Source organism: Alexandromys fortis, unplaced genomic scaffold, assembly GCF_014885135.2.
Source record: "Alexandromys fortis isolate MF-2015 unplaced genomic scaffold, M_Fortis_MF-2015_v1.1 scaffold_40, whole genome shotgun sequence".
Lineage (NCBI taxonomy): Eukaryota > Metazoa > Chordata > Mammalia > Rodentia > Cricetidae > Alexandromys > Alexandromys fortis.
Genome location: NW_026067966.1, coordinates 370095 through 394952, shown reverse-complemented (window position 1 = coordinate 394952; position 24858 = coordinate 370095). Strand labels below are relative to the sequence as shown.

The window sequence follows — 24858 nt, the reverse complement described above, 5'->3', positions numbered from 1 at the left end:
TTTGTTTTTTTTTTTTTTTTTTTTTGAGACAGGGTTTCTCTGTGGCTTTGGAGCCTGTCCTGGCACTAGCTATGTAGGCCAGGCTGGTCTCGAACTCACAGAGATCCACCTGCCTCTGCCTCCCGAGTGCTGGGATTAAAGGCGTGCGCCACCATTGCCCGGCATAATTGTATTCTTTTAAATACTGCCTGTCCCATTATATCTAGCCTCTTCTGGCTAACTCTCACATCTTGATTAACCCATTTCTAATAATTTGTGTAGCACCACAAGGTGGTGGCTTACCCGGACCGGAAAGATTCAGCATATCTGACCTGGCAGCTGGCTCCATGGCGGCTGCCCCAGAGAGGAGAGGCATGGCGATTGCCTCACTTCCCTCTTCCTCCCAGAATTCTGTCCTGTCTACTCCACCCACCTAAGGGCTGGCCTATCAAATGGCCAAGGCAGTTTCTTTATTAACCAATGAAATCAACACAAAACAGAAGATCCCCCTACATCATCTTTCAAAAACATTTCAATAGCCAGTAGTTAAATAAAATGTTAGAAAAATTAATTACTTTCTGTTCCTGTTTGATTTCTGGTGCTACAATAACACCACCTATCATGGAGGATAGGGTTAAGGTTTTAGCTTACACATTTAGGTAATAGTCAATCATTGAGGGACAGTAGAGCAGGAGCTAAAGCAGAAACCACAGAGGAATGCTACCCACTGTCTCACACTCTTAGCTTTCTTATATAGCCCAAGTGCACCTGCTTAGGGATGGTGCCACCCATAGTGCACTAGATCCTCTCTCATCAGTCATTGGTCAAGATGATCTCTCACCAATGTGCTCACAGGCCAGTCTGACTGAGGTAGAATTAACTTGGGGGGGGTCCCTATTCCCAGTTTTGTGACTCAAGACTGAGTCAACAATAAGAGCTAATCGAGACACTTGGCTACAGAAGTAGATATGTTGAGAAGGTTATCATTTGAAACAGTCCTGTCTACTACTGTGGCTGTCCTCCCTGTGAGATGAGGATGTGATTAGCTACATATGCATGAGTTTGCAAAGGCCCAGGTATAGCCTTTCTTCTTTTCAAGCTTCACAGAAACCTTCTGTAAATACTGGGTATTTCTTGTGGACCATGATTTAGTGTAACTGGGTCGAAGTCTGAAATTATGCATTGCAAAAGAGCATCCAGAAAAGGCTGAGACATCAAGTCCACATCCCACACTTTTAAAGGCAAGGCTGTGTGCCACCATCTTTAAAAAGCAGTTCTGATCACAAATGTGCATAATTAAATTCTGTCCCTGCAAACTAGAAGCTCCCGAGCCTTTCTGAAGTAAATGATTGACTTCTTTATTTTAAAATCATCTTTCCTACAATGACTTTAGTTACAATATTCAGCCAAAAGTGGATACATGACACACAGATAAGAAAACTCTAAAGTGCTTCTGGAAACAGCTTATGGGTGTCTATATGCCTGTATTATTTTCCATGGTCTTGTGCTCCCCAGTAATAACCACACACCAGCATTAAACCCGATTTGCCAGCCACAGATGAGCATCGGATTGAAACATCTCTTTTGAAAAGTGACCATTCAGACATCAAATATTTATTTCCAAACATTTCTAATTCTACTTAAGGATTGAATTTCTCCCCTGTCCATTAACTCTTGTATCCATTTGGAGATAATTCCCCTGAAATCTGCTATAAATCTATATATTATTGACATTATGAAAAATGAAACTGTGGGGGCTGGGGCAGTAACTCAGTGGTAGAGTGTTTGTTGTGGAGGCATGATGGCCTCTGTTGAGATCCCCAGCACTCAAGTAAAGGACACGTGTTTCAACGATACACCTATAATCTCAGTGCTGGGAGTTGTGGCCGTAGCAGTCGGCAGGTCCTGGAGACTCACTGACCCATCTAGCCAAAAAGAAAAGGTCCAAGTTTAGTGAGAGACTATGTCTCAAAAGCTATGGAGGTGGGGAGGTGTGGAGTGACAGAAGATTATTAATTACACCCAATGTCAACCTCTAGCTTCCACAAGAGCACTGGCATTCCTGTGAACATATGTGTGTGTATGTATATATTTGTATATATGTATATTTATATATACATATATACACCCTCCACCCACACATGCAGAGAACTGTGCACAATCTTTTGTTGTTGTTGTTGCTTTGGTTTACTGGGTATCTGTTCAGGAGAAATGAAACGTTTGCTGCTCTTTTAATGGAAAGAGCATGAGTAATGAAGATGAATCCAGAAGAACAACCAGGTGGTCCATGACTCTGAGCGTACCTGAGGCATGAGCCCATCACTCAGGCCCCTTTGTCACTGGCCTGGAAAGGAATGTGTGCTGTGTTGTAAAGATCATCAGACCTCTCTTAGTGAGCGTCTTTATATTTCATGTTGGCTCCTTCAAGAGAGTAACACCAAAGTGAAGCCCGAATATAGTTAAAAGGGCAATTAACTCCACAGCCAAAACACTAACAGAGGCCTTATTGACTACTATCAAGATAACAAAGGATAATATTCTGAGAAAAGGTCTCGATTTAAACAATAGAGGCAGCCCAGAAGCCTAAGAATCCCTTCTATAAGCTTTCAGCCAAGCTTCCTGACCCAAGCCCTAGCCTACTTCCTACCCCTAAACATTTAGTCCAAGAAACATATTACTGTGATTTTTTTTCCCATATGACATGTAACTCTCTTTGTAAACCTCTATCCCGTTTTATGACCAAGTAGTATTTTATCCAAGGACCTAGAACCATGCCTTAAAACCAGCTCCCCTCTCCCATTCTAGGAGAGAATGGGGTACTGCTATCTGTAGGCCACTGGCTCCCAAGTAGACAACATTTTACTTTTCTTTTGTGTAAAGCCAATTAGCAAACACAACCAGCCTTAAATCCACATTGCTTTTTGTTTCCTCCCAGTAATGGCCTGGGTTCTGTTCTCACTCTGCTTATTTCAATAAAGTTGAATAAAATCTTCTTTCCCTATTCAATTTTGAACAGTTTGGTTTTCTGCTTTGATGAGGGAAATCTCAGCTATATGAGACAGATAATTGTTTTCTTTTAAGGAAAGCTTTCTTCTAAATGCCCTCTGTTCCAAAATGCCATATGATGCTTTTTTTTTAAAACAGTTTATTGGCAGGAGTTCTGAAGATATTTCCAATATTTTTAAGAGCTCTTCTCCTTTTCTCAGAAGAGCTTGGGAAAAAGAATACGATCACCCATAATCGTCTTTTATTGCCATTTTGGAGAAAGTGCCTTCTTTTCTGTCTGCTTTTAGTGCCCTTGGCTGCCTGATATCTGCTTGGTCCAGTGTGCAAGAGGAAACAGACCAAACAGTACCAACTGCATCATCTTTGAGATCAACAAGTTCTTAATTGGTCTGGAAGTGGTGCAGGAGCGCCAGCTCCACCTGGAGACCAGCGTCTTGAAGCTGGAGGATGACACAAACTGTTCTCTGTCTTCAATTGAGGAAGATTTCCTTACCGCCTCTGAGCACATGGAGGAGGACATCGAGGCAGAGGAATACAGGAGTGGTAAGATGTTACTGATAAAGCAAGCATGTCCCCCGACCCACACCATTGTCAGAGGGAGTCCAGCAAAGTTTCAGGCCACGTCAATTTAGCTCATGCCTCACACTCTCTACTTGGTCAGGTTTGATGAGACAAACAAAATCAAGAGAACACTGGCGAACATGCTGACTAATGTATTTAAGGCAGCTTAATGGCTGTATGCATGCTGGCTCCCAGAAGATGCCTTAGGGATGCTGGGGGAAATCTGTGTGCTCTAAAGGGAAACCTTTCTACCTGCCAAGAAGTTTCTTCTGAACAGGAAAGTTAGTTTCCCTGAAACTTCCAGAAATGCCAGCATTACCAAGAGAAACCAAGTTGGCCTGGCTTAGATTTGTATCCCAGAATTTCACTTTGAGACTCTGATACCTAAGACTTCTCTCCGATCTCTTTTAAGCCTTGGTTTCTAAAAGTGTTTACAATTAGTGGTGTTTGTGAGACAAAAAGGGAACGAGGCAGGAAAGAGCTCAGCCATCATTTACATCTACTGACTCATTAGCAAACTCAGGGTCCCTCTTCCCACCTCAACCCCCAGAGAAGAAAATTGCATAAAGTGTTGCATTGTTGCTGAGGCAGGTCCTGTGCATTCCTTAGTGCAAATCTTTGCAACAAAGCTCCTATGAAACTCTTCTTCTTGCCCCCTTGCCCCCACCCCTTCTCTCTCCCTTCCCTACACTGCAATTTCCTGTGCCACTTCCCCAAGGAAAAATGACAGCAAGCCATCATTCCCAAATATACCTTCTCCTCTCCCAATCCCCGCATTAAAGGAGTGTTATAAGGCCATGCTACAAAGCAAAATTCAACATCTGTATCAGATTTACTTTAAATGAGGCAACAGTCACAGTGCTGTACTAAAGACGGGGGGGGGGGGGTAGAGAGCTGGAAGTAAATTTAGAAAGTAATGGGGGGGGGGGGGGGGGGGTAGAGAGCTGGAAGTAAATTTAGAAAGTAATTGTTAGTTTAGGCCCATTAGAATCTGCTATCCAAAACGTAATGACGGTCCTCCCTCATTTTCTCTTCACTAGGTTTCGAAACTATAAACGTGTCAGCTAATGTGTTGGAAGATAAAAAGCCAAAGGAAGCTCCTCAGGAAGGATGGGATTACCACAAGGAAAAGTTGCATTGTTCTTTAGGGGAAAAACACACTAGAAAGCACCGTACACCCATGAAAACAGAAGGGCCAAAGGAAAACCTAGCAGAGAACACACCCTTGCAAAGTGTCAATCCTTCAGCCAGGTCATCCCGTGGGAAAAGTGAAGTGCCGGGGGCCAAGCAGCTGGCCACAAACCAAGCGTACCCAGAAAACATCAAAGGAGAAACAGAAACATCTCAGATGCTGTTTATCCCTCGGGATGCTTATCTCTCCATGGTTAAGAAAGAGGGGCTTTCTTCCTGCGAAGCAGTCATTGAGCAGGGTAGCAACCCCAGAGATCATGGTGGCCTGCAAAACTCTCTTCCCCCTGTTCAAACTGGAAAAGCCACCACGGGCGAGTATGCTACAAACTTAGCGGAATCGGTGCTGCAAGATGCCTTCATCAGATTGTCTCAGGCGCAACCGACACTCCCCGGGGAATCTTCGGTTAGTTTCTCTGTGGGAAGCGCTCTGCTTCCCGGTGGCTGTTGTACAAAAGATACAGTGGTCCCTCGTTCATGGGATGAGCTCCCCAAAATTGTCATTGTGCAGAGCCCAGAAGGCAGTGACGCTGCGCTGGAGCCAAGTGTCTCCTGGCCTGAGACGGAAGTTTCTGTTGAAACCTCAGGCGTCCCTTCTGGAGAAGGCTCCCGCAGATCCACTCAGAGCGCCCTAGAAGTTGCCCTGGCTTGTGCAGCCACGGTCATTGGAACCATTTCCAGTCCACAGGCCACAGAAAGACTCACCATGGAACAGGAATCCCTGATATCCAGCTATACCCAGAGAGGCAGTGGGGTACAACAAACTCAAGTGCCGCAAGTACTCATGGAACCGTCTATAACTGAATACTCCTTTCCGTCAGCTCTGTGTGGCATGACACAGGTGGCAAGCGCTGTTGCTGTCTGCGGCCTGACTGAAAGAGAAGAGGTGACATGTTCTGTTGCTCCAAGTAACGTCTTGGTCACCTCTGGAGCTTCTGAAGAAATATCCTCAGCTGGAAGTTTAGTGACAGAGAGGAGCACGGAGCTGGGGAAGGAAGCCATTGCAGAGGCTCTGCTCAGAGAGGCTGCTCTAGTCTTAGCGCGACCTGATGCATACGGCAGCATTGGAGACCTCTTGGACTCTGTGAACAGGAGAGTCGTAGAAATCACTTCCAGAACCCAGAGCCTAAGTAAAGAGAATACCCAAAGGAATGAACTGGCACAGACCCTGTCCAACGTCATCCTCAAGCATTGCATTGATGAGGTTCACCAGACAAACTTAACAACTCGCCCCACCGATGAAAGACATCCCTGTGGAATTCTTGACCCCTTAATGGAAAGTGTGAACCAGCTTCTCCACAACGTGATCTGCTTCACGTTCAAAAAGATGAGTCACGTTGTAACACCCAATGACCATCCCACTGGCCTTTCTGAAGAGACCCTCAGGTGGACAGAGGCAGCACCCTTAGGTTGCCATTCATTTGATCAGGCTGCTGGTCAAACAGGGGCAAAGGCCTCAGCATGTTCCGGCCACCATTCTCTTAGCAATGTGCACGGCGTTGGCATCGTCAGAGGTGATCTTCTTGAGGATGCACCACCGAAGCAAAGCACGGGTGGAGCAAGGTCGGGACTATGCAACAGTTCCAGGCTGCCATCTGAATTCTCATGCTGCCACAGAATTCTTGGTCCAGCTGCTAAAACATCCCCCAAGGAAATAAACCTGAAAGGGCTTATGGGAGAGGCCTCAAAGAACCCTGACTACACACTCAGTTTGGATGGCAAAGAACTGAGAGCCTCTACGGAAACAGGAATGATACCCAGAGCAGTCGAGTGCTGTGGTGGCTCCCAGGAGACTGAAGACAGCCTTGTTCTAAGCACCCAAGAGAAACACACCTGGGCCACTTCCATGAACAACGAAGTTCAAGTTAACCGATCCTCTTTAGGGGATGACCTGGTGTTCCCTGCTCAGTCTACACTACATGCAAAGCAGTCCGAGGTCTACTGCATCACAGACTTTGCCGAAGAACTGGCAGAGACTGTTGTCTCCATGGCAACAGAAATTGCTGCAATCTGCCTTGACAACTCCAATGGAAAACAGCCGTGGTTTTGTGCTTGGAAAAGAGGGAACGAGCTTCTGGTGGCGCCCAACGGACCGTGCCGATCCTTGAAGAGGAAGAAGGAGAACTCAGGCGGTGGAAGCACTGTGAGGAAACACAAACCACCTCGCCTCAGCGAAATCAAGAGGAAAACAGACGAGCATCCAGAGCTGAAAGAGAAGCTGATGAACAGGGTCATGGATGAGTCCGTGAACCTTGAAGACTCTCCGGACTCCGTCAGCACGTTCGCAAATGAAGTGGCAGCCAAGATCATGAACCTCACAGAGTTCTCCATGGTGGATGGAGTGTGGCAAGCCCAGAGCTGTTCCCGAAATCGGTTCCTGGGAGGTGATAGGTGGAACAGGCTGAAGGCCTCCAGCTGCGAAAGCATTCCTGAGGAGGACTCTGAAGCCAGGGTCTACGTTAATAGTCTGGGTTTAATGAGTACCTTAAGCCAGCCCGTAAGCCGCGCCAGCTCAGTCTCCAAACAGTCCAGCTGTGAGAGCATCACCGAGGAGTTTTCCAGGTTCATGGTGAAACAAATGGAAAACGAGGGGAGGGGATTTGAGTTACTGCTGGATTACTATGCTGGTAAAAATGCCAGCAGTATTCTGAGCTCAGCAATGCAGCAGGCATGCCAGAAAAATGACCACCTCAACGTGAGGCCGAGCTGCCCCTCTAAACAGTCCAGCACAGAGAGCATCACTGAGGAGTTCTACAGGTACATGCTGAGGGACATCGCCAAAGAAAGCAAAGATGGTACCTCCTCCAGACGAAGCAGCCATGACTGGACCACGGGCTTGCTCTCTCCTTCAGCCCGCTCCCCACTGTGTTACAGACAGTCATCTATGCCTGACAGCAGGTCCCCATGCTCCAGATTAACAGTAAACGCACCTGTCAAAGCCAACTCCTTAGACGGCTTTGCCCAAAACTGCCCTCAAGATTCGCTAAATGTACAGCCAGTCAGTAGGTTTTCCTCATCTGGTCTCTGCCAATCAGACTCCTGCTTGTATCGCAGAAGTGGGACTGACCAGATCACAAACATGCTCATTCATGAAACATGGGCCACCTCCATTGAGGCTCTCATGAGAAAGAACAAAATTATTGTGGATGATGGCGAGGCAGCAGGTGTCAGTCCTGGTCCTGTTTCAAGTGGCTCTTCTTTGAAAGTAGAGAAGGGTGCAAACGGAGTAGTGGCCAGCAGAGGACACAGTGGGCCAGCTCTGCTGGTACAGGAGTCGGTTGATTACCAGAGAAATGATGTTGTTACTGAAAACAATCGTTCCCTGGTGTCATCTCCGAGCAAAACAGCTCCTGGTAAGAAACTGGGTGGTTTTGATCCTAGAAAAGAAACCTCTTCGTGCCACGATGCCATTGTTCTCAAAAGCCCCAGGCAGCCGCTTTGCTCAAGAGACGTACCTTTGATTCAGATAGAGACAGATCAGAAAGAAGAGGACACTGGAGAACAAGAACCTATCCTTCCCCAAAGTGGCTCCCTAGAAGAAACAGAAGGCCACCAACCTGAAGAAACCCTTCCAGATGTGGCCAGAGGTGGAGATGTGGCCCTGAGCAACTGCCAAAGCTGTTGGTGAGTTGATCATCTCTGAGACCTGATAGGTGCATGTTCACCACAGTTTACATCTCAGTTAGTATTCTTCTAAGTCAGTGGTTTTCAACCTGTGGGTATTGACCCCTTTGGTGGTTCAGACAGTCCTTTCACGGGGTTGCGTATTAGATATTCTGTATATCATACATTTATTTACATTATTATTCATAACAGTAGCAATATTACAGTTATGAAGTAGCATTGAAAATAATTGTTTTGTTGGAAGTTACCATAACATGAGGAACTGCATTAAAAGGTTACAGCATTAGGAAGGTTGAGAACCACCATTATAAATCTTAGGTAGGAATATAGGGATGTTATTGATGTACAAACAGAATTCCAGGGGCAATAAATGACCTCGGTAGACCCCTGTGCATGCATATGAAGGGAGGCATTCCTCTCACCTTATGCACTGACATTTCCTCCACCTTTCCCATGGCTGGGCCTGCTGTAACTGTAGGGGTACAAGGCCCCTCTTGTGCCTGCTGTTTTATTTTGTTTAGAAGCCTGATCTTTTAATCTCATCCAAGAACAGTAATCTCCCTGGTCACCTTATGGATATACATTCATAAACCTATAATAACTCGGCTCAACATGCTATATTTTTATTGCATAACTCATGCACCAGGAAGCAAAGTGAAGTCATCCCCACATCCAAGGCCATCAGGTCACACCTGACCCCTATAGTTGGTGTTCAACTAAACTTCATGAATGAATGGTTATTATGAAAGCAGAAAACCATTCTGGACCTAATAACGTTCTGGTTCACCTTGCTGTCGCAGAAAAAAAAATCTTTTAGGCTAATCCAAATATATATTATAATTAACTGTGAACATTAGTTGGAGCGTTTCCTCAGTATTAGATTACTGAGGTAATACTGAAATAGAACAGATAGCTGATTATTTGGAATTCAAGGCTTATTTTATTCTATAATCATGGCATAATATAATATCTGCCTACTGCAAAAGAAAGAAAGGCAGAAAGTAAGAAATGAATGGAAGGAGAGAAGGAGGGAGAAAGGGAGAAATCAAAGGAGGGAGGGAGGGAGAAGGGAGGTTTGTTGAATAACTTACTTTTTATCTTCCAAAACAAATAGAATTCATTTATGTAACAGAAGAATCATGGTGTCACTCTTATTAAAATAAGTGCTCCAATGCTTCGGTGGCTTTTGAAATTATTCGTGGTGGTTTTCAATCAGAGATAACACTAATAAGTAGCAGCAATTGTTTTTCTTTTGGAAAGAGATTTAATTTTAATTTAGGAAATTGAGATTAAATTTTTGGCAACTCTTCTCTAAAGAGTTCCGTTCCTGAGTTATTCTAAGAATTCTCTGTCAGGACCCTGTGTCCCATAAATGCCAGCTCTTTGGGTGCTCAGGGTGCATGTATGCGTAGTCTCTCTCTGGATGCTGTCATTTGGACAGTGCTTCTTCAGAAGATTGTACATGCAGCAGGAACAAACTTCCGGGGTGAGGTAAGAACTCCCCTCAGGCTGCACAAGGAATATGAGTTTCTTTCCTAACTTCAAGTGCCTGCACACTACTCACAGGGGACTGTTGTATCAATTCTCTATTTTTAGCCCACAATTAAAGTTTAGTGAAACAGAAAATTCCAGCTTTAGAAACATATAGTTTGAGAAAAACCAGGGTAGTCTTTTCAGAAATGTGTGCCTACATGTTCATTATTTACAAAGAAAGGAGAATATATATATCAAGATGAACACAGCAATCACCAAATGTCAACAGTTCTCTAAAGTCTGTGTTGCATTTACTCCTAAGCAGAAGAGATCCATGTTGGGGTATTAAAACACCACCATCGGAAAGGGTTATACATGGGGTTTTTGGTAGAGAGTCCAGTCAAACATGAGAACTGCCAGTTAAGACAGTTAGTGCTAAGAACTTTCAAGTTGGATAGAACCACAGAAGCACAGAAGGAGAAGAGAGAACAAAAACATAAGGACCAGAAACACAAAGCTAAGACTCATGAAGAAGGTCAAATACACAAAGAAACAAGGTTTCATCAATAATTGTTTTGCTACAGACAATATTCATCAAAGATTTTGCTCATGGGACTATAGAGACATATCAGAGCTAAAGACACAGTATAACCAACATGTCACTTTTCAGAAATTTACATTTAGAAATACATAAAAAAGAGATTCCAGGAACCTGACTTAAAGTCAGCAGACTTCAGGAGATGTTTAATCAGTGAAGGTGACCAAACTAGAAAGCATCTTGAACTCATATCCAATGGTTGTAGTTATAGTTTTAGACCCAATCAGACAATGATTCTCATTATAGATTTTTAAATTAAATGTCATTGATATTACTACTAAAACAGATTTCATCTGGAAAAGTTGCAAACACTTCATACTCTGCATGAATGAGACCATAGCTGACTCGGATTCTTATTCCATATAGTCATCCAAGCATTCAAGCTCTTGCTCCAGGGTGTAGATATATGATTCTGTTTCTCATCAAATAAAGAGATAGAATGTAGAATATCCCAGAAATTCAAGGGTTGGCTCTAATTGCAAAACACAGAGGACTAAGAATAGGATATCATTTTTGTTTTTGTGGGTAAATATAATCATCATAAAACATGAAGTACACTTCCTTTTTTATTAAGTATACTTACTTTTACTGAAAAAACAATAGAGGGAAAAATCTTTTCATTTTTATTGAAAGAGATGATGTGAAAAATTAGTTGATTTGTTTATCCATCTGTCTATTACACTGCCTTACTATATCAATTTGAACTAGTTTCCTAACATCTTTCATTCTGGTTTACTCACCCAGAAATGGGAATGATAATGTAATTCTTAAATTTTAAGTATGATTTATATACAAAACTCTTAATTCAATACTTCACCTATTATGAATATTCAATAAATTCACCTTGTTATTATTACTATGGTAGTATCATAGCCTTCATTTCAGGAGATGTCTCTTTCTACCAAGGGAAACATACCCACCTGTCATGAGAAAAGTGAGAGATTTATTGAAATAGAATTCCCAGGATTGGCAAGCAGAAAAGTAAGTCACAGTTCAGTTACATTTGCTGAACCCAGAGTTGCTGTCATGAGATTTGATTTGTCAAAATAGCTGAAAACAGAGTTTCATTCTCCATGGAAGAGTTCAGCCCACTTCCATGCAGGAGTAGGGCAAGTGACATAGGCAGTCTCAGCGTTGTTCGGAGGTCGAGAAAGATTATCTCCTGAAGATATTTTCAGGCTCTTCTCTGAAGGACATCATCGTGATTCTTTAAAATATGGTTAAAATTCAACACAATGAAATAAAAACCACTTTCTTACTCTTACTTTTATATTACTTGATAAAAGAGTCACAGATGAAGATCCATTGTGGAAATCATTCCCAAATGGAAATATTTGTTGACTGTTAGCACCATATTTTGAAGATGTATTGGCTATAGTGCTTGATTCTTTAAAGTGGCTTTTGTCAACAGAATAAGATAAGTCATAGACTATCAAAGCATATTTCTAAAAGACACACCCAATAAATGAAAACTATTTAAAATGGTAAAATTCAAATGTTCTTATGTATTGACAAATTACTCATAAGCATGGGACTGACCTAATAAGGCAACACAACTTCAAGAGGAAAAAAAGATCTCTCAAAATTCAGCAATAGGAAAATGAACAACATATTAGAAAATAGATAAAGGTTCAAGAGTTGCAGGCTACATTCCCAGCAGGTAGGTATAGTCATTGCAAAGAGAGTCCATCACAAAGGCTTCATATAAACTTTATATCCACATATTCTTAGATTCCTTATTTGACTACATAATTGGGAAGTGATGTAAACTTAGATGTGTCTAGTTGGAAGAAATAGGTTGCTTGAGAAGCGTCTGGGAGATTTATATCTTGTATTTGTCAGCCTCCTTACTTACCTCCCTTTTTGTCAGGAAAAGAGCCACTTTGCTTTACCACATGATGCTCTTATGATGTTCACCTTCACTATGGATGAGCCCCAAAGCACAATAACCAAGTAGCCACAGACTGAACCCTCTTAAACCATGAGTTTAAGTGAACCTGTCCTCTTTTAATTATTTCTCTCAGGCATTTGAAACAATGACAAAAGGCCAACACAATGCTCAGCTATTATATGCCTTTAAGACATTTCAAACAATCAAATACAGTAAATATCTATTAAGATGAATAAAATGTAAACCACTGACAATACCAAGCCCTGGCTAAAACATCATATGTTACAAACCATTAGTACAATGGATGACCACTTTGAAAGATAGTTGTCAGTTTTTTTTTTCAAAAGTAAGCAATTGATGTTCATAGAAAAAGAGAAAAAGAAAATCTGTGTGGGTCTTTAAGTCAGCTTTGTTTCTAGTTACCAAAACATAGATAAACATGTCTTTTGTTTTAATTACTTTTCTATTGATGTGATAAAACACTATGACCAAGACAACTTATGAAAGAAAACGTTTAATTGGGTTTGTGACTTCAACAGTTAGACTCTATAATGGTCTGATAAACAGACACACTTGAGATCTGTAATTTTGATCTAGTGGGATGAATCCTCCTACCACTACTCTTTAATATATTCCTGGAATAATAATAGCAACAGCCCCATAGGATGAGGAAATGGGCGTGCAGATAGGTGTTTTGCTAATTAATAACTTACATTTCGCCGATGATACAGTACTAATTGCTGAAAGTCCAAATGAACTGCAGACCATGATAGAGTTGTGGAAATGAATGAAAATAAAGGTAAACATCAAGAAGACTGAGATATAATACTGGAAAGGGTCCACAAGGATTCTAACATTAAAATAAAGAATCAGAACCTCAAACAAACAGTCAACTTTGTCTATCCAGGAGAAAACCTCAGTTCAAAGGAAGTAATTATTTCAGATGTCAAGAGGCATATAGGGATAGCAAGGGCTGCCTTCCAGGCACTAGGAAAAGTTTGGTCAGCAAGAGACATAACGACAATGACAAAATTGGAAGTATATGAGACACTTGTCTTGAGCTGCCTTCTTTGCAACTCTAAAACCTGGACAGTGAGATGCTCCTCAGAACAGTGGCTGGATGTGTTTGAGATGCATATGTCAGGAGGATTCTAGGTGTCACACAAAGAGATAGGTTGTGCAATGATGATATTAATGAACATCATCATCTACAAAAGGAAGTAAACTACAGGATACAGCAACAGCGGTTGAGATACTTTGGCCATGTTATGAGAATGAATGGCAGCAGATACTCAAAGATAACACTGCTTGGGGGCATGCATGGGATAAAGCAAAAAGGAAGGCCCTAAAAACAGTGGATAGAGAGCAAAAAGGAAGAGTGTGGAATCTTAAGTATGACAATTATAAGCACCTAAAACCACTCAGTCCTAGGACAGGAACAACTAGAGAACGGCCAAAAACAGACTGTCCATGCATGCTTAAACACTGCGAGGGCATAAATAATGATGAGGAGGAAAAGGAAGAGGATGAGGATGATGATGATGATGATGATGATGATGATAACTACTTTGAATGATGTAGTACTAAATGGATCTGCACCACTGCCATGGTTGAAGTATCTGATCTCAAAACCATAGATTAAAAGTCAAACCACCACTGCAAAAAGAAGGTCTTTGATGAAATGTGAGTTACAATTATCTATGGACATAAACTGATGGATGCTACAAAGTAGTCCCACACTAGCTCAAAACTGAGTATAATAAAGAGATATTTATTTAGAGGTAGACTCTCATATCATAGTCCTCTGCACGAAAGGGGAAGAAGAACTGAATCCAGCAGCAGAGGAAGAGAGAGTGCATGCTTTACTGCTGATTTTATAGTATAAGAGATCACTTCCAAGTGGGCTGGTATCTTAAAAGCTATTGACTGAAGAAGTTACCACAGTACCTCCTCCTTTTGTCTAAATAAGTGAGTTCTAAGCCTAAAACAAAGCTATATACAATAACAATAAATATCAAGTGTAAAAATTAGAATTACAACCAGCATAAACAATATCAATTAAGAAACATGCTAAATGTTTCAATTTAGCATCCTAAGAAGTCTAAGTCTTATAGTTGAAATGGCTTTGCCACATCATAAGAGGAATGTAACTATCTAGTCTTCAACCCCATAGAAGACCTGAGAAGGGATATAATACTACTTGAGTAAACAGGAAGTGCAGTCAAGCAACTTTCAAAATGTCCAATAAATGAAAGAAACAACAGGGTACCTGGGTAATCACCCAAAGTCTCATTTGCAACATTAGAGCAATCAACTTTGGATAAGCCCTAGAGTAACTGACAGACCATTTTCAGAGGCAGGAAAATTTTTCAAAATTGTCTTACCCTGTCTTGGCAAGGTTTGGTAGTCTTTTTCTTGTATCCTGCTTGTCCTATCTGGATACCATGCATTTTGTCAGTAGTCAAGGCATAAGATGTTCTTTGGTCAAAGGCCAGTTTTGCCAAGAAGAAAACAAGCTCCAAGTGGAGTGTCTTCAGTGCCTAATATTCTCTCAGGAATAGATCAGTGTCTGCTCCTGGAAGCGCCAATTACTTCAAGAGAATGATAGGCATCTAAGAGGCTCCTTATAAAGTTTGCCTGCCATTTGGGCAAGAAACTGCTTTTGCCTGGACTGCTTGATGGTATGCTGGATGAACTGGACATGCAGGACCCACAGAAAAGTGATTGCTGAACATTCCAAAAGACGAGATGGTCCCTCAGGGTTCCTGCTTCATTAAAGAGCCTGTCAGACATTCTACAGGATACAGAAGAAAGTGCCTGAAAAACTGCCAATAGAGGTGAAACAGTCTTTCAGATTTCCTGCTTCATGGAAAAGACTGCTAGACCTTATGGGCCTGTAGGCTGAAGATGGGTGCCCCAAGGTTACAGAAGAACTTTGGGAGACTGTCCAGGAAGCAAGATATCTCTGTCAATTCTAGAGTTTTAGAAGTTTCTTACAATGTACTTCCTGTTTATTTAGGTAACATTATATCCCTGTGGGGTCTTTGATGGAGTCGAAGGACAGATAGTTATACTTTTCCTTAGTTATGGTAAAAGATAGATTAGATATAAAACTTTAGACTCACAAAGATAGAATAAATGATAGAGTATTTTCCTTAATTTGCCAAATGTAAATGGACTAAATACTATAACTGTAATTCTTGCCTGATAACTATTTTGTTGTATGTAATCTTGTTATGTTAAGGTTAAAAACCTTTCTTTTTAATTAGACAGAAAGGGGGAGGTAATGTGTGATTCCCCTCTGAATTCTATGAATATGTTTTATTGCCATTGATTAATAAAGAAGCTGCTTTTGGCCAATGGTTTAACAGAATATAGGCAGGCTGGAAGGATATATAGAGAAAGTAGGCAGAATCAAGAAGATGCCATGTAGCTGCCTAAGAAGAAAGACACCCATGGGAGCCTGCTAGAAACTTGCCAGTAGGTCAAGACCTCATGGTGATGCACAGATTAATAGAGATGGATTAATTTAAGAAGTAAGAGCTAGCTGAAAATATGCTTAAGCTATTGACCTGTTTAGTATCATAATTAATACAATTTCTGTACAATTATTTCAGGTCAGGGCGGCAGGGAAACAAATAAGCAGCCTCTGCCTACAGACATAGAATAAGTATTTAACATTCTAAAGAATAAAGCATATTAGCTTTTATTAAATAAAAATCATTTGGGGACAAGCAATATGGCTCGTGAGTACAGATGCTGGATGCCAACTTTGACAACTTGAATCTAACTTTCTGGACCCACATAATAGAAGAAGTCTAACTCCCATAAGTTGTCCTCTGACCTCTCTATATATGCCATGGCAAACACATACTGAATAAATTTAAATAAATAAAACCGCAAAAAGAACATTTTGTTCAAACAAAATCTCAGAGCACATACCACTAGGATAATATACCACTATGTATTAAGTGTAAGCAGAAGTGTGTAGATTAATAAAAATGAATATTAGCAGTGACTTGAATATAGATAAAGGAGAAAGAGCCACAAAGATCAACAGGGTAGGCTAATATAATACACAGTCTTTTCATCTTATTTTGCATTTCTTCAAAACATGCTATTTTAAGTAGAAAGTATTTATTTTATGGCAAATGAAAAACTAAAATCTATGACATTTGTGGCATAAAGAACAGGAGAAGGAAAATAGAAGTATGTTGTGTACAGGCCTTCCATAACATCATTGTTATAATGTAACCTGACAGTAAGCTATACACTGAGTATAAATGCCAAAAACTCTGCAATAAGTACTAAAAATATTAAACAAAGCCCTATAATTGTAAATTAATAGTGGAGATTAAAAACAAAAGTCTAAAACTTTCTCAGTTAAATAAGAAGAATCTGGAGTGAGGGTTAAAAAGAAACCAAGAACAGATGGGACAAATAGAAAAACAAGATTTTTATTTAAATCCAGCCTGATTGAGAGTCACATTAATTATCCATGATCTAAACACTTTTAACTTCAGTTAAAAGGCAGAGATTATACTTTTGTATAAAAAAAAAAAAGCAAAACCCTAACACAAGCTGTGTGGAAGAAATGATCTGAAATATAAAGTTGCAAATGGGTCAAAAGTAAAAGGATGGAAAACAAGAGAATTTAAGGGCCAAGTAGCCCTCAGGATACAGAGCATTACTGGGGATAATGGTATTTTATAAGCTATATATATAGTTTATATAATATATATAATTTTATAAGCTAATGGGGTCAATCCATTCAGTATACAGTCCTCTTATATATAGAGCCACCTAAGTAACAAAGTATCAAATGGTAATTTTAAAGGCTAGAAGGGGAAGTAGACACAGTACCATACTGGAAATTTAACATTCTTCTCTTAGTAATTCATGAAATAATAAAAATATAAAAACATGCTACAAATGTGTGTATATATTTTCAATAGAAGCAACAGCAAGGATGTTTCCAGACAATAGGGCACACGCAAGCAATGAACTCAGAGATGGAACAACAAACACAAGTCCAGCTCTTGCTCCATAACGGCATTATCTAGTATTGAAAGGGGAAAGCAGACAGGAAATTCTACCACTGGCTAAAGAGTTGCTGGGAGAGGAAGTGCTGGATTTCTTAATTGATGCAACTCTTAGTTGCATCACACCAGGGCCTTCATCACTCCCAAGACCAGCTAGACAACAGACTGGACTCATGGGAAAAGAAGGGATAAAAAGAGGAAGATGTGTCAAAGTTGGGAAGGAGAAATGAAAAGATGGGGAGGGAAGAGAGGGGGGAATTGGAAGAGGAAGGTAAAGACTTTCAAAATATAGTGTATGAAATTCTCAAACACTTAATAAAATATTGATTCTAAAAGAAGCAACATTCACAATCAGCTTAGTTTATACAATTTAAGAACAGCCCACCCAGCAATACAACTTTGGGATATATACCAAAGAATGCTCAATTGTGCCACAAGGACATGTGCTCACCTATGTTCATAGCAGCATGGTTTGTCACAGCCTGAACCTGGAAACAACCTAAATGCCCCTTGACCAAAGAATGGATAAGGAAAATATGGTACATTTACACAATGGAGTATCACACAGCAGAAAGAAAAAAAAAATAATAATGACATCTTGAAATTTGCAGGCAAATGGATGGAGCTGGAAAACTTCATGTTGAGTGAGGTAACCCAGACTTAGAAAGACAATTATCATATTTACTAACTATTCAGTGGTTTGTAAACATAAATCAAAGAAAACCAGCCTACAAATCAAAATCCCCGAGAACCTAGACAACAATGAGGTTGCTAAAAGAGACATGCATGGATCTAATCTACATGAGACGTAGAAAAAGACAAGAAATCCTGAGTAAGTTGGGAGCATGGGGAGCTTGGGAGAGGATTGAAGGGGAGGGGAGAGGCAGGGAGGAGTGTTGAGCTCAATAAAAGCAATTTAAAAAAAAAAAAAAAAAGAGCAGCCTACCCCAACAGCAAAGTATAGATTTTTTTCAGATGTACTTAAAACATTTTTCATGATGTCTCATATGCTAAAAAGGAAGTCAATACGTTTAAAAGAATTTAGAACATAAGGAATATGTTCTCTGATCATGCTTAAATTAACTCTAAAGTTAATGATAAAGGATTTATACAAAATCTTCCATAATAATTAGACAAAGTTATATTTAGAAATTAATAAATTATCTGTTGCTTACAAGGAGAGTTAACTCCAAATGAAAACTTATTAAAATTAATAAAATTTATTAAAAGTAAAACTTATTAAAATTTGTGATATGATGGTAATGCTACTTAAGAAAGATGTCTATAATTTAAAATGTTTCTGGTTTTCTTTTTTTAAAATCAGAACAGCTTATTATCTGTGTACTAAGTGTCCATCATTAAAAACCAAAAGGGATCAGGACCAGTGCAAGAATTCAGTGGGTCAAACCCGAGCTTGATCCCAGGACTCACACAGCAGAGGGAGACCGACTCTTGTAGACTGTCCTCTGACCTTCACACCCACATGTGGCACAGGCTCACCCACACACTAACATACACAAAGTAAACAAACAAATGCAAGCAAAATCTTTTAAAGAATTATCAAATTAAATTTTTAAAACTTAGCTGAAAGTAAATAATCAAAATGGAACTGTGTTTCAGTGATTGGAAAAAATCAAGGGAGAAAATTAATAAAAAAAAAATCTTATGCTCTTTTTACCTCAAAGACTGGTGAATATATGCACCTGTTTGCATTTAACATTCAAATAAAATATATGAGAAGTAAAAATATCTGCTCTCATTTCTTCTTCCTAAGAGTTTCCTATGGTCATATCTGCCTGGCATCAGCTGTCTGTTTAATCTGCTGCCTTCTACCTGTGCCGAGAGATTTCTACTTTCCATTTATGACGACGGCTTAAAATAAACACAGTCGGGTTACGTTAAGAGAAAAACTGACCTAAGGAAATCTCATGACCGTGACACAGATGGTGCGTAGGCGTGTGAGATAAAAATCAGAACACTCGGCTTGTTTTCAACGTGGAGATTGGACAGTTGACTCTGACATGGCCACAGTCCTCTGAAGCTCCTATGGGAACGGAGGGGTCAGAATGGGGGCTGCCAGATGACATACATCTGCGCCCCACTTCTGTGTCATTCACCCGTCAATAAGTGAGGCTCTATACTTCTCCCGAAAGCAAACAAAAAGTAGCACTCTGGGTAATCATTACTGGTTCTGAATTCCCATTTTATGGCACAGATGTGAGGCTTGCTGTAAATAGAGCATGAAATTGAGATAAAATAAAATGTGCTGACAGACTTATTTGTTAACCTGGATATTCCATGTCAGACGCTAGGGTTCAGCTCCCTTTTTAGCAAGAAATATCCTGCAGTGAATTTTTCAATAGTATAATAAGGAATTGAGCCCAAAATTGCTTTTCAACTGTGTGAATAAAAAGGGCCAGAACCTCTCCTCTGTTGCTGTATTTAGTTCATTCCTACTTTTTTTTTTTTTTTTTTTTTTTTTGGAACTAACACCATCTCCTTGACCACATCATTCATTCTCTTTTACCCTGCTCAAATTTCAATATTGTGGTAAGGAAAGCCAGTCTTATTAAGGGGAAAAACTCACAAAAGACAGACATACCACGACACCATCCCTGTCCCCACTGTTGTCAGAGGGCACTTGCTACCAGGCCTGAGCACATAAAGCAGAAGGCAAAACCCAACTCCCTCAAGTTTCCCTTTGACCTCCTCTGGTCCCTTGGCATGTGTGTACTAACACCCCCACCCTGCCACACACACATAAATAAATATGATAAACACCACTATACCTCAATGATTTCTTTCAACCTACTTTAAAAACAAATAAATCTAGTAAACAGTGTTAAATGGAAGATACAAGAAAGCCAGTGGAGTTTAGTTTCAAGAAGAAAAATGGTACCCATCTTCAAAGGGAACAACCACTAACAGTAAGATTCCACTAGATCCAACACCATGCCTGGTGTGTGGAGATGTAGGCTCACGGGAGCCCAGTGTGGACTCTGAGAACAGCTCCCTGTTGCACCTCCTCTCTTGGTAATATTGTCTTGATGTCTGCAGTGACAGCCTCAAGAACAGAGAGGAATCAGAAGCAGAAGTCTTGAAAGAAGCCAGGCCCCCGGAAGAATCCCCCAACCCTCTGAGCAGCAGCGAGGAGAGTACAGGAAGCTGGTCCCAGCTGGCCAATGAGGATGACAACCCAGACGACACAAGTAGCTTTCTGCAGCTCAGCGAGCGGTCCATGAGGTACTTCTTCCTCCTTGTCTTGACTTCCTAATAAGTCAGCCTCAATCAAGATTCCAAAAAATGTTTCTTATAGTTCAGTGCTAGGTATCCTTAATTTAAAGGCAAGAAAGCGAGAGAGAGAGAGAGAGAGAGAGAGAGAGAGAGAGAGAGAGAGAGAGAGAGAGAGAGAGAGAGAGAGAGAGAATGAGATCTAGTTACAGTTGAGGCTCGAATTACCTTGGATAAGTTTAAGAGTAAACTGTGTTCTCTTTCCCAAAAGTCACAGCAAGTACATTCAGTGCTAAAAACTGTCTGTTTGTTTTAATGGAAGCTGGTGTTACGATTTATCAGGTTGAGCTATCTTTCTGATTTATTTGTATTTCAGATGCAACATAGGTTGGATTTACACAAAGCCAAGTGTCTCCACACTGTGTGGTGGGGTTCTCCCTGACCAATCCCTTCCCTTATCTTCGCTGCCCTCTGTATGGCTTCTGGAAAAGCTAGAAGGGAGCATCTAGCTGTAACTGCTAAAGTGATCTTTTGTGTACAAAGCCTTTTGACCCCATTTAGATCCCAGACTGTCCAAAGAAACCTGCTGCCAAGTGAGATAGAAACACCTGGGTATAGATAAAGGATCTTCCAAGTTCTATTTCTGGCAGGGCAGTACAACCTAAGATTTTTGAACATTTTACATTAAAGAAGTGGTCCCAAACTTCAAATGTTTCCATGAAATGTTAGAAAACAGATTTAAAAAATGATAACTTCAATATTTGGACACTGAGTGTTAGATTTGAGGCTGTAACTTTTTCCTTTAGTTTTGCCGAAAACTCCAGACAAGAGAATTCAAGTGGAGAGCCTTCTTGGTGACTCACACAATTCCTGAATGAACAAAGCCCCATTACCTGACACACTAGAAGTTACTAATGCAAAACCCGGCTTGGGAAAGATGTTTCTGGAAAATATAGAATGTGTGAGGAGACTCAGTGAGTTTGATAAAAATTGGATAGGTTCTATTTTACAAGTACTAAAAATTGTCTCAATGGTACTACATTTTAGAGAGTTTATTCCAGGCTCCTAAGTAAACCATATGTTGATTATGCAATTTATAATAGTGATATTATATGCGATATTCTTCCTCTCTGAGACACAGATGTCACATGTTACTTATTCTCTGAGGTGGAAAAACCTTACCCATCTTTGTATGTAAATTCTATAGTCCTCTAGGGAAACAAGAAATCAAATATATGTTCTGTAAAATTCTATGGAATCCCCTAAGAAAAATCTTCCATATAACAAAGGGAGGCTGTGGCTCCTTGGCTTCTTTCTAGATACAAGGAGCAAACAGATAAGCATTAGGGTGTTTTTAATAGCCAAATTTTCAGAAGTATATTAAACTGAATAAGCATGCCCAATAGCAAAAAGTCTTCTTGATGAATACCCTCTTTCTTTACCACTAGAGAAATTACAAATCACTATCAGTATTACTATCATGAGCATATTTGGCTTCTAACTTTGTCTTTAATTTATTCGAACATCAATACCAATGCAGAAGGTCAGACACAAATCATTTGTGCCCTCAAGAACAATGACGGGCCCTTTCTACAATGGAACATTGGTGTCAGCAGTGTGGCCAAGGGTGGTGACAGGCATTAATATGTAAACTTTTGCTTTGTCAGCAATGGCAACAGTAGTGCCACTAGCAGTCTTGGCATTATGGACCTGGACATTTATCAGGAAAGCATACCATCTTCTCCCATGATTAAGTAAGTAGCCATGTGATTCAGTGACTGGCAGCACCACTCCAATTCCATCTGGCAATCCATCGTGGTCATGAAGGTTGTGCCCAGCCACCAACTCATTATGTCTGTGCCACTGTGGTTCCATGTCGCTGGAGGACTGAGACCTAGAATAGGCCCCAACCCATCACTGTCTGCTTTCTTGGTTTCAAACATGTCCCTTAAAATATAGCCATTGCAGATAAAGCTTACCAACATAATCGAAAGATATATCATCTTACCTATTTTGATTTACAGAAACAACAAGCAAAAAAATCCATTCAAATTGTGCCATGCCTCCTTCAGAAGACTATTTCAGTAGCCTTTGCTAGAAAACACAGTCATTTCAGTAAACTTGGTTATGAATGGCTTTTCTTTTGCTTGTGGACAATGGGGGATTAATGATATGGGATGTATCTAATGCCAGTGGTTGCCATGAGGGAGATGTAGCAACTCAGTTCTCTCAATGTGCACTCCTCAGAGAAGTGCGTGGAGATGAATAAGACTATATAAAATGATGCAGACCAGGAGGACCACCTGAAGTCATAACTACTGCTGGAATTTGTGATTAGTCTGGAAAACTAACTCAGTTGTATGCTAATTTTGGTCATGATGACTTAGAATATAATTTGGGTATTCAGATAAACGGATAAAGCCGCATTGCCCTAATGCTGATTCCTAACGTATTTCTCTCTGGCTAGCTACAGATTCACACTTTATTCACCAATGAATGCATGTGTTCTTTGGTAACTGGAGGTTGCCACAACCCTTCATTGTTTTATTACTCACAAGCAAACACAAACACGCACATGCTCTTGTTTTTAGGAGAACTGAAAACAAATTCAGCAAAAAAATATTTTATGACAGATTAATTTTTGCTTACCATGATCTCCATCTTTCTTTTTAATATGAAACCGTAACTTCAGGAGAAACTTGCACTGAGAGAAAGTCAAGATCACCTCCATCCCTACCCAGCAGCCCATCATTACATAATATCAGAAATTGCATCTGTCCTTATCAAGGTCATTCATGCTACTTGCAAAGAGATTGGTCAGTGGCTCTGTGCCCTTACAAAATTGACATTTCCTGGAAATAATTAGGTATAAATGGAAGAATAGCTATTCTCTCTCTCTCTCTCTCTCTCTCTCTCTCTCTCTCTCTCTCTCACACACACACACACACACACACACACACACACACACACAGAATGAAATCTACCTCACCACTGGAACTTACCCATACAATGGAATGCACAAGATAGGTTTTAGCCGCAAAAGAGAATATAAGAAAATCTATCACCAAAAGACACATTTAAAAAAATATCTTATCCCAAATTTCTAGAAACCAGAAAAATATAGGACTTCTGTAGGCTTCCCAAAAGGGTCACTTCTTTTCAGCTACTGAAATAAATGACCTTATTTCAGGAGACTTTACGGGGTCTCCCCACTACACACAGGGCTCTATAACAAGTACACACTGTGCAGAAAACCTCCAATATTAAACATGACAGTGGATTGGTTTAGTTATGAGACACTAGTTATAAAACACCTCCAGTCTGCTCTGCCTCCACAAAAAAAAAAAAAAAAGAATGGAAAAAGAGTAAAGACTATTATTGAGACATTCTGTTTCTATCTCTGTTTCCCAGTTTGTTGATTGTCCTTATTCCAGCTCACATAACAATATGCTTGTAAAAACTATTTCCCTAATTTAAAATTCAAATGTACATCATTGTCACAGTATACAGAAGTACACTGTGGCAAAAAAGAAAAATGTGGTTCATTGAGAGACAGGAAAAAGGCAAAAGGATAAGTCTCTAAATTACAGCCAGTTACCTCAAAGCTCTAACTGTTTGACCCTGTGAAGGTTCATGGAAAGGGAGTTGAAAAGAAATGAAAAAGGTAACCCTCAGATCCTCCCCCACTGACTGTCCTGACGCATGCCATTGGAGGTACACAACAGTGCTCTTTGGTGGTAGGGAACACTGGTGGCAGACCCAGCTGTCCTGTGTAACACCCACATGGTTCTACTTTGTTCTGTGAAAGCCCTAAGAATGCATTGCAGAAGTTTGTAGAAAGACCCATCACCTCATCTTCCATTACAGCTTCTCCTTCCAAAGCATTACCAATCATATACTGTTGTTTTCTCCCAAAGTGAATTAGTAGAAGAAAAGGAGATTATTAAAGAACAATCAGAAAGCATCAAGGGTAAGCCATGTTCTCATCCTTTTGACACACAATTGCCTGGAGTGACGCTTCAGAAAGCAGAGTGATGTTGTGGTTGTGTCTGTGCAGAACATGCCTCTGGTCTGCCAGCGAGAGCAGCCAGCCCTCAGAGGAGCCTGCTGGTGATCAACTTTGACCTGGAGCCAGAGTGTCCTGATGCTGAGCTCCGAGCCACCCTGCAGTGGATAGCTGCCTCTGAACTCGGGATCCCCACCATCTACTTTAAGAAATCTCAGGAAAGCAGAATTGAAAAGGTACCATGTGCCATGTCTGGGTG

General features: G+C 40.6%; 1 protein-coding gene across 1 annotated transcript in view; it reads left to right on the top strand.

Annotated features, from left to right (window-relative positions):
* Sphkap (SPHK1 interactor, AKAP domain containing) overlaps window positions 1–24858 on the top strand; it is a 148445-nt gene that overhangs the window by 112355 nt on the left and 11232 nt on the right. Inside the window, exons 6-11 of the mRNA XM_050154171.1 lie at window positions 3273–3528; window positions 4587–8358; window positions 20420–20605; window positions 22261–22347; window positions 24511–24563; window positions 24651–24835. Of these exons, the coding sequence (XP_050010128.1) occupies window positions 3273–3528; window positions 4587–8358; window positions 20420–20605; window positions 22261–22347; window positions 24511–24563; window positions 24651–24835 (4539 nt within the window). The remainder of the gene's footprint in view (window positions 1–3272; window positions 3529–4586; window positions 8359–20419; window positions 20606–22260; window positions 22348–24510; window positions 24564–24650; window positions 24836–24858) is intronic.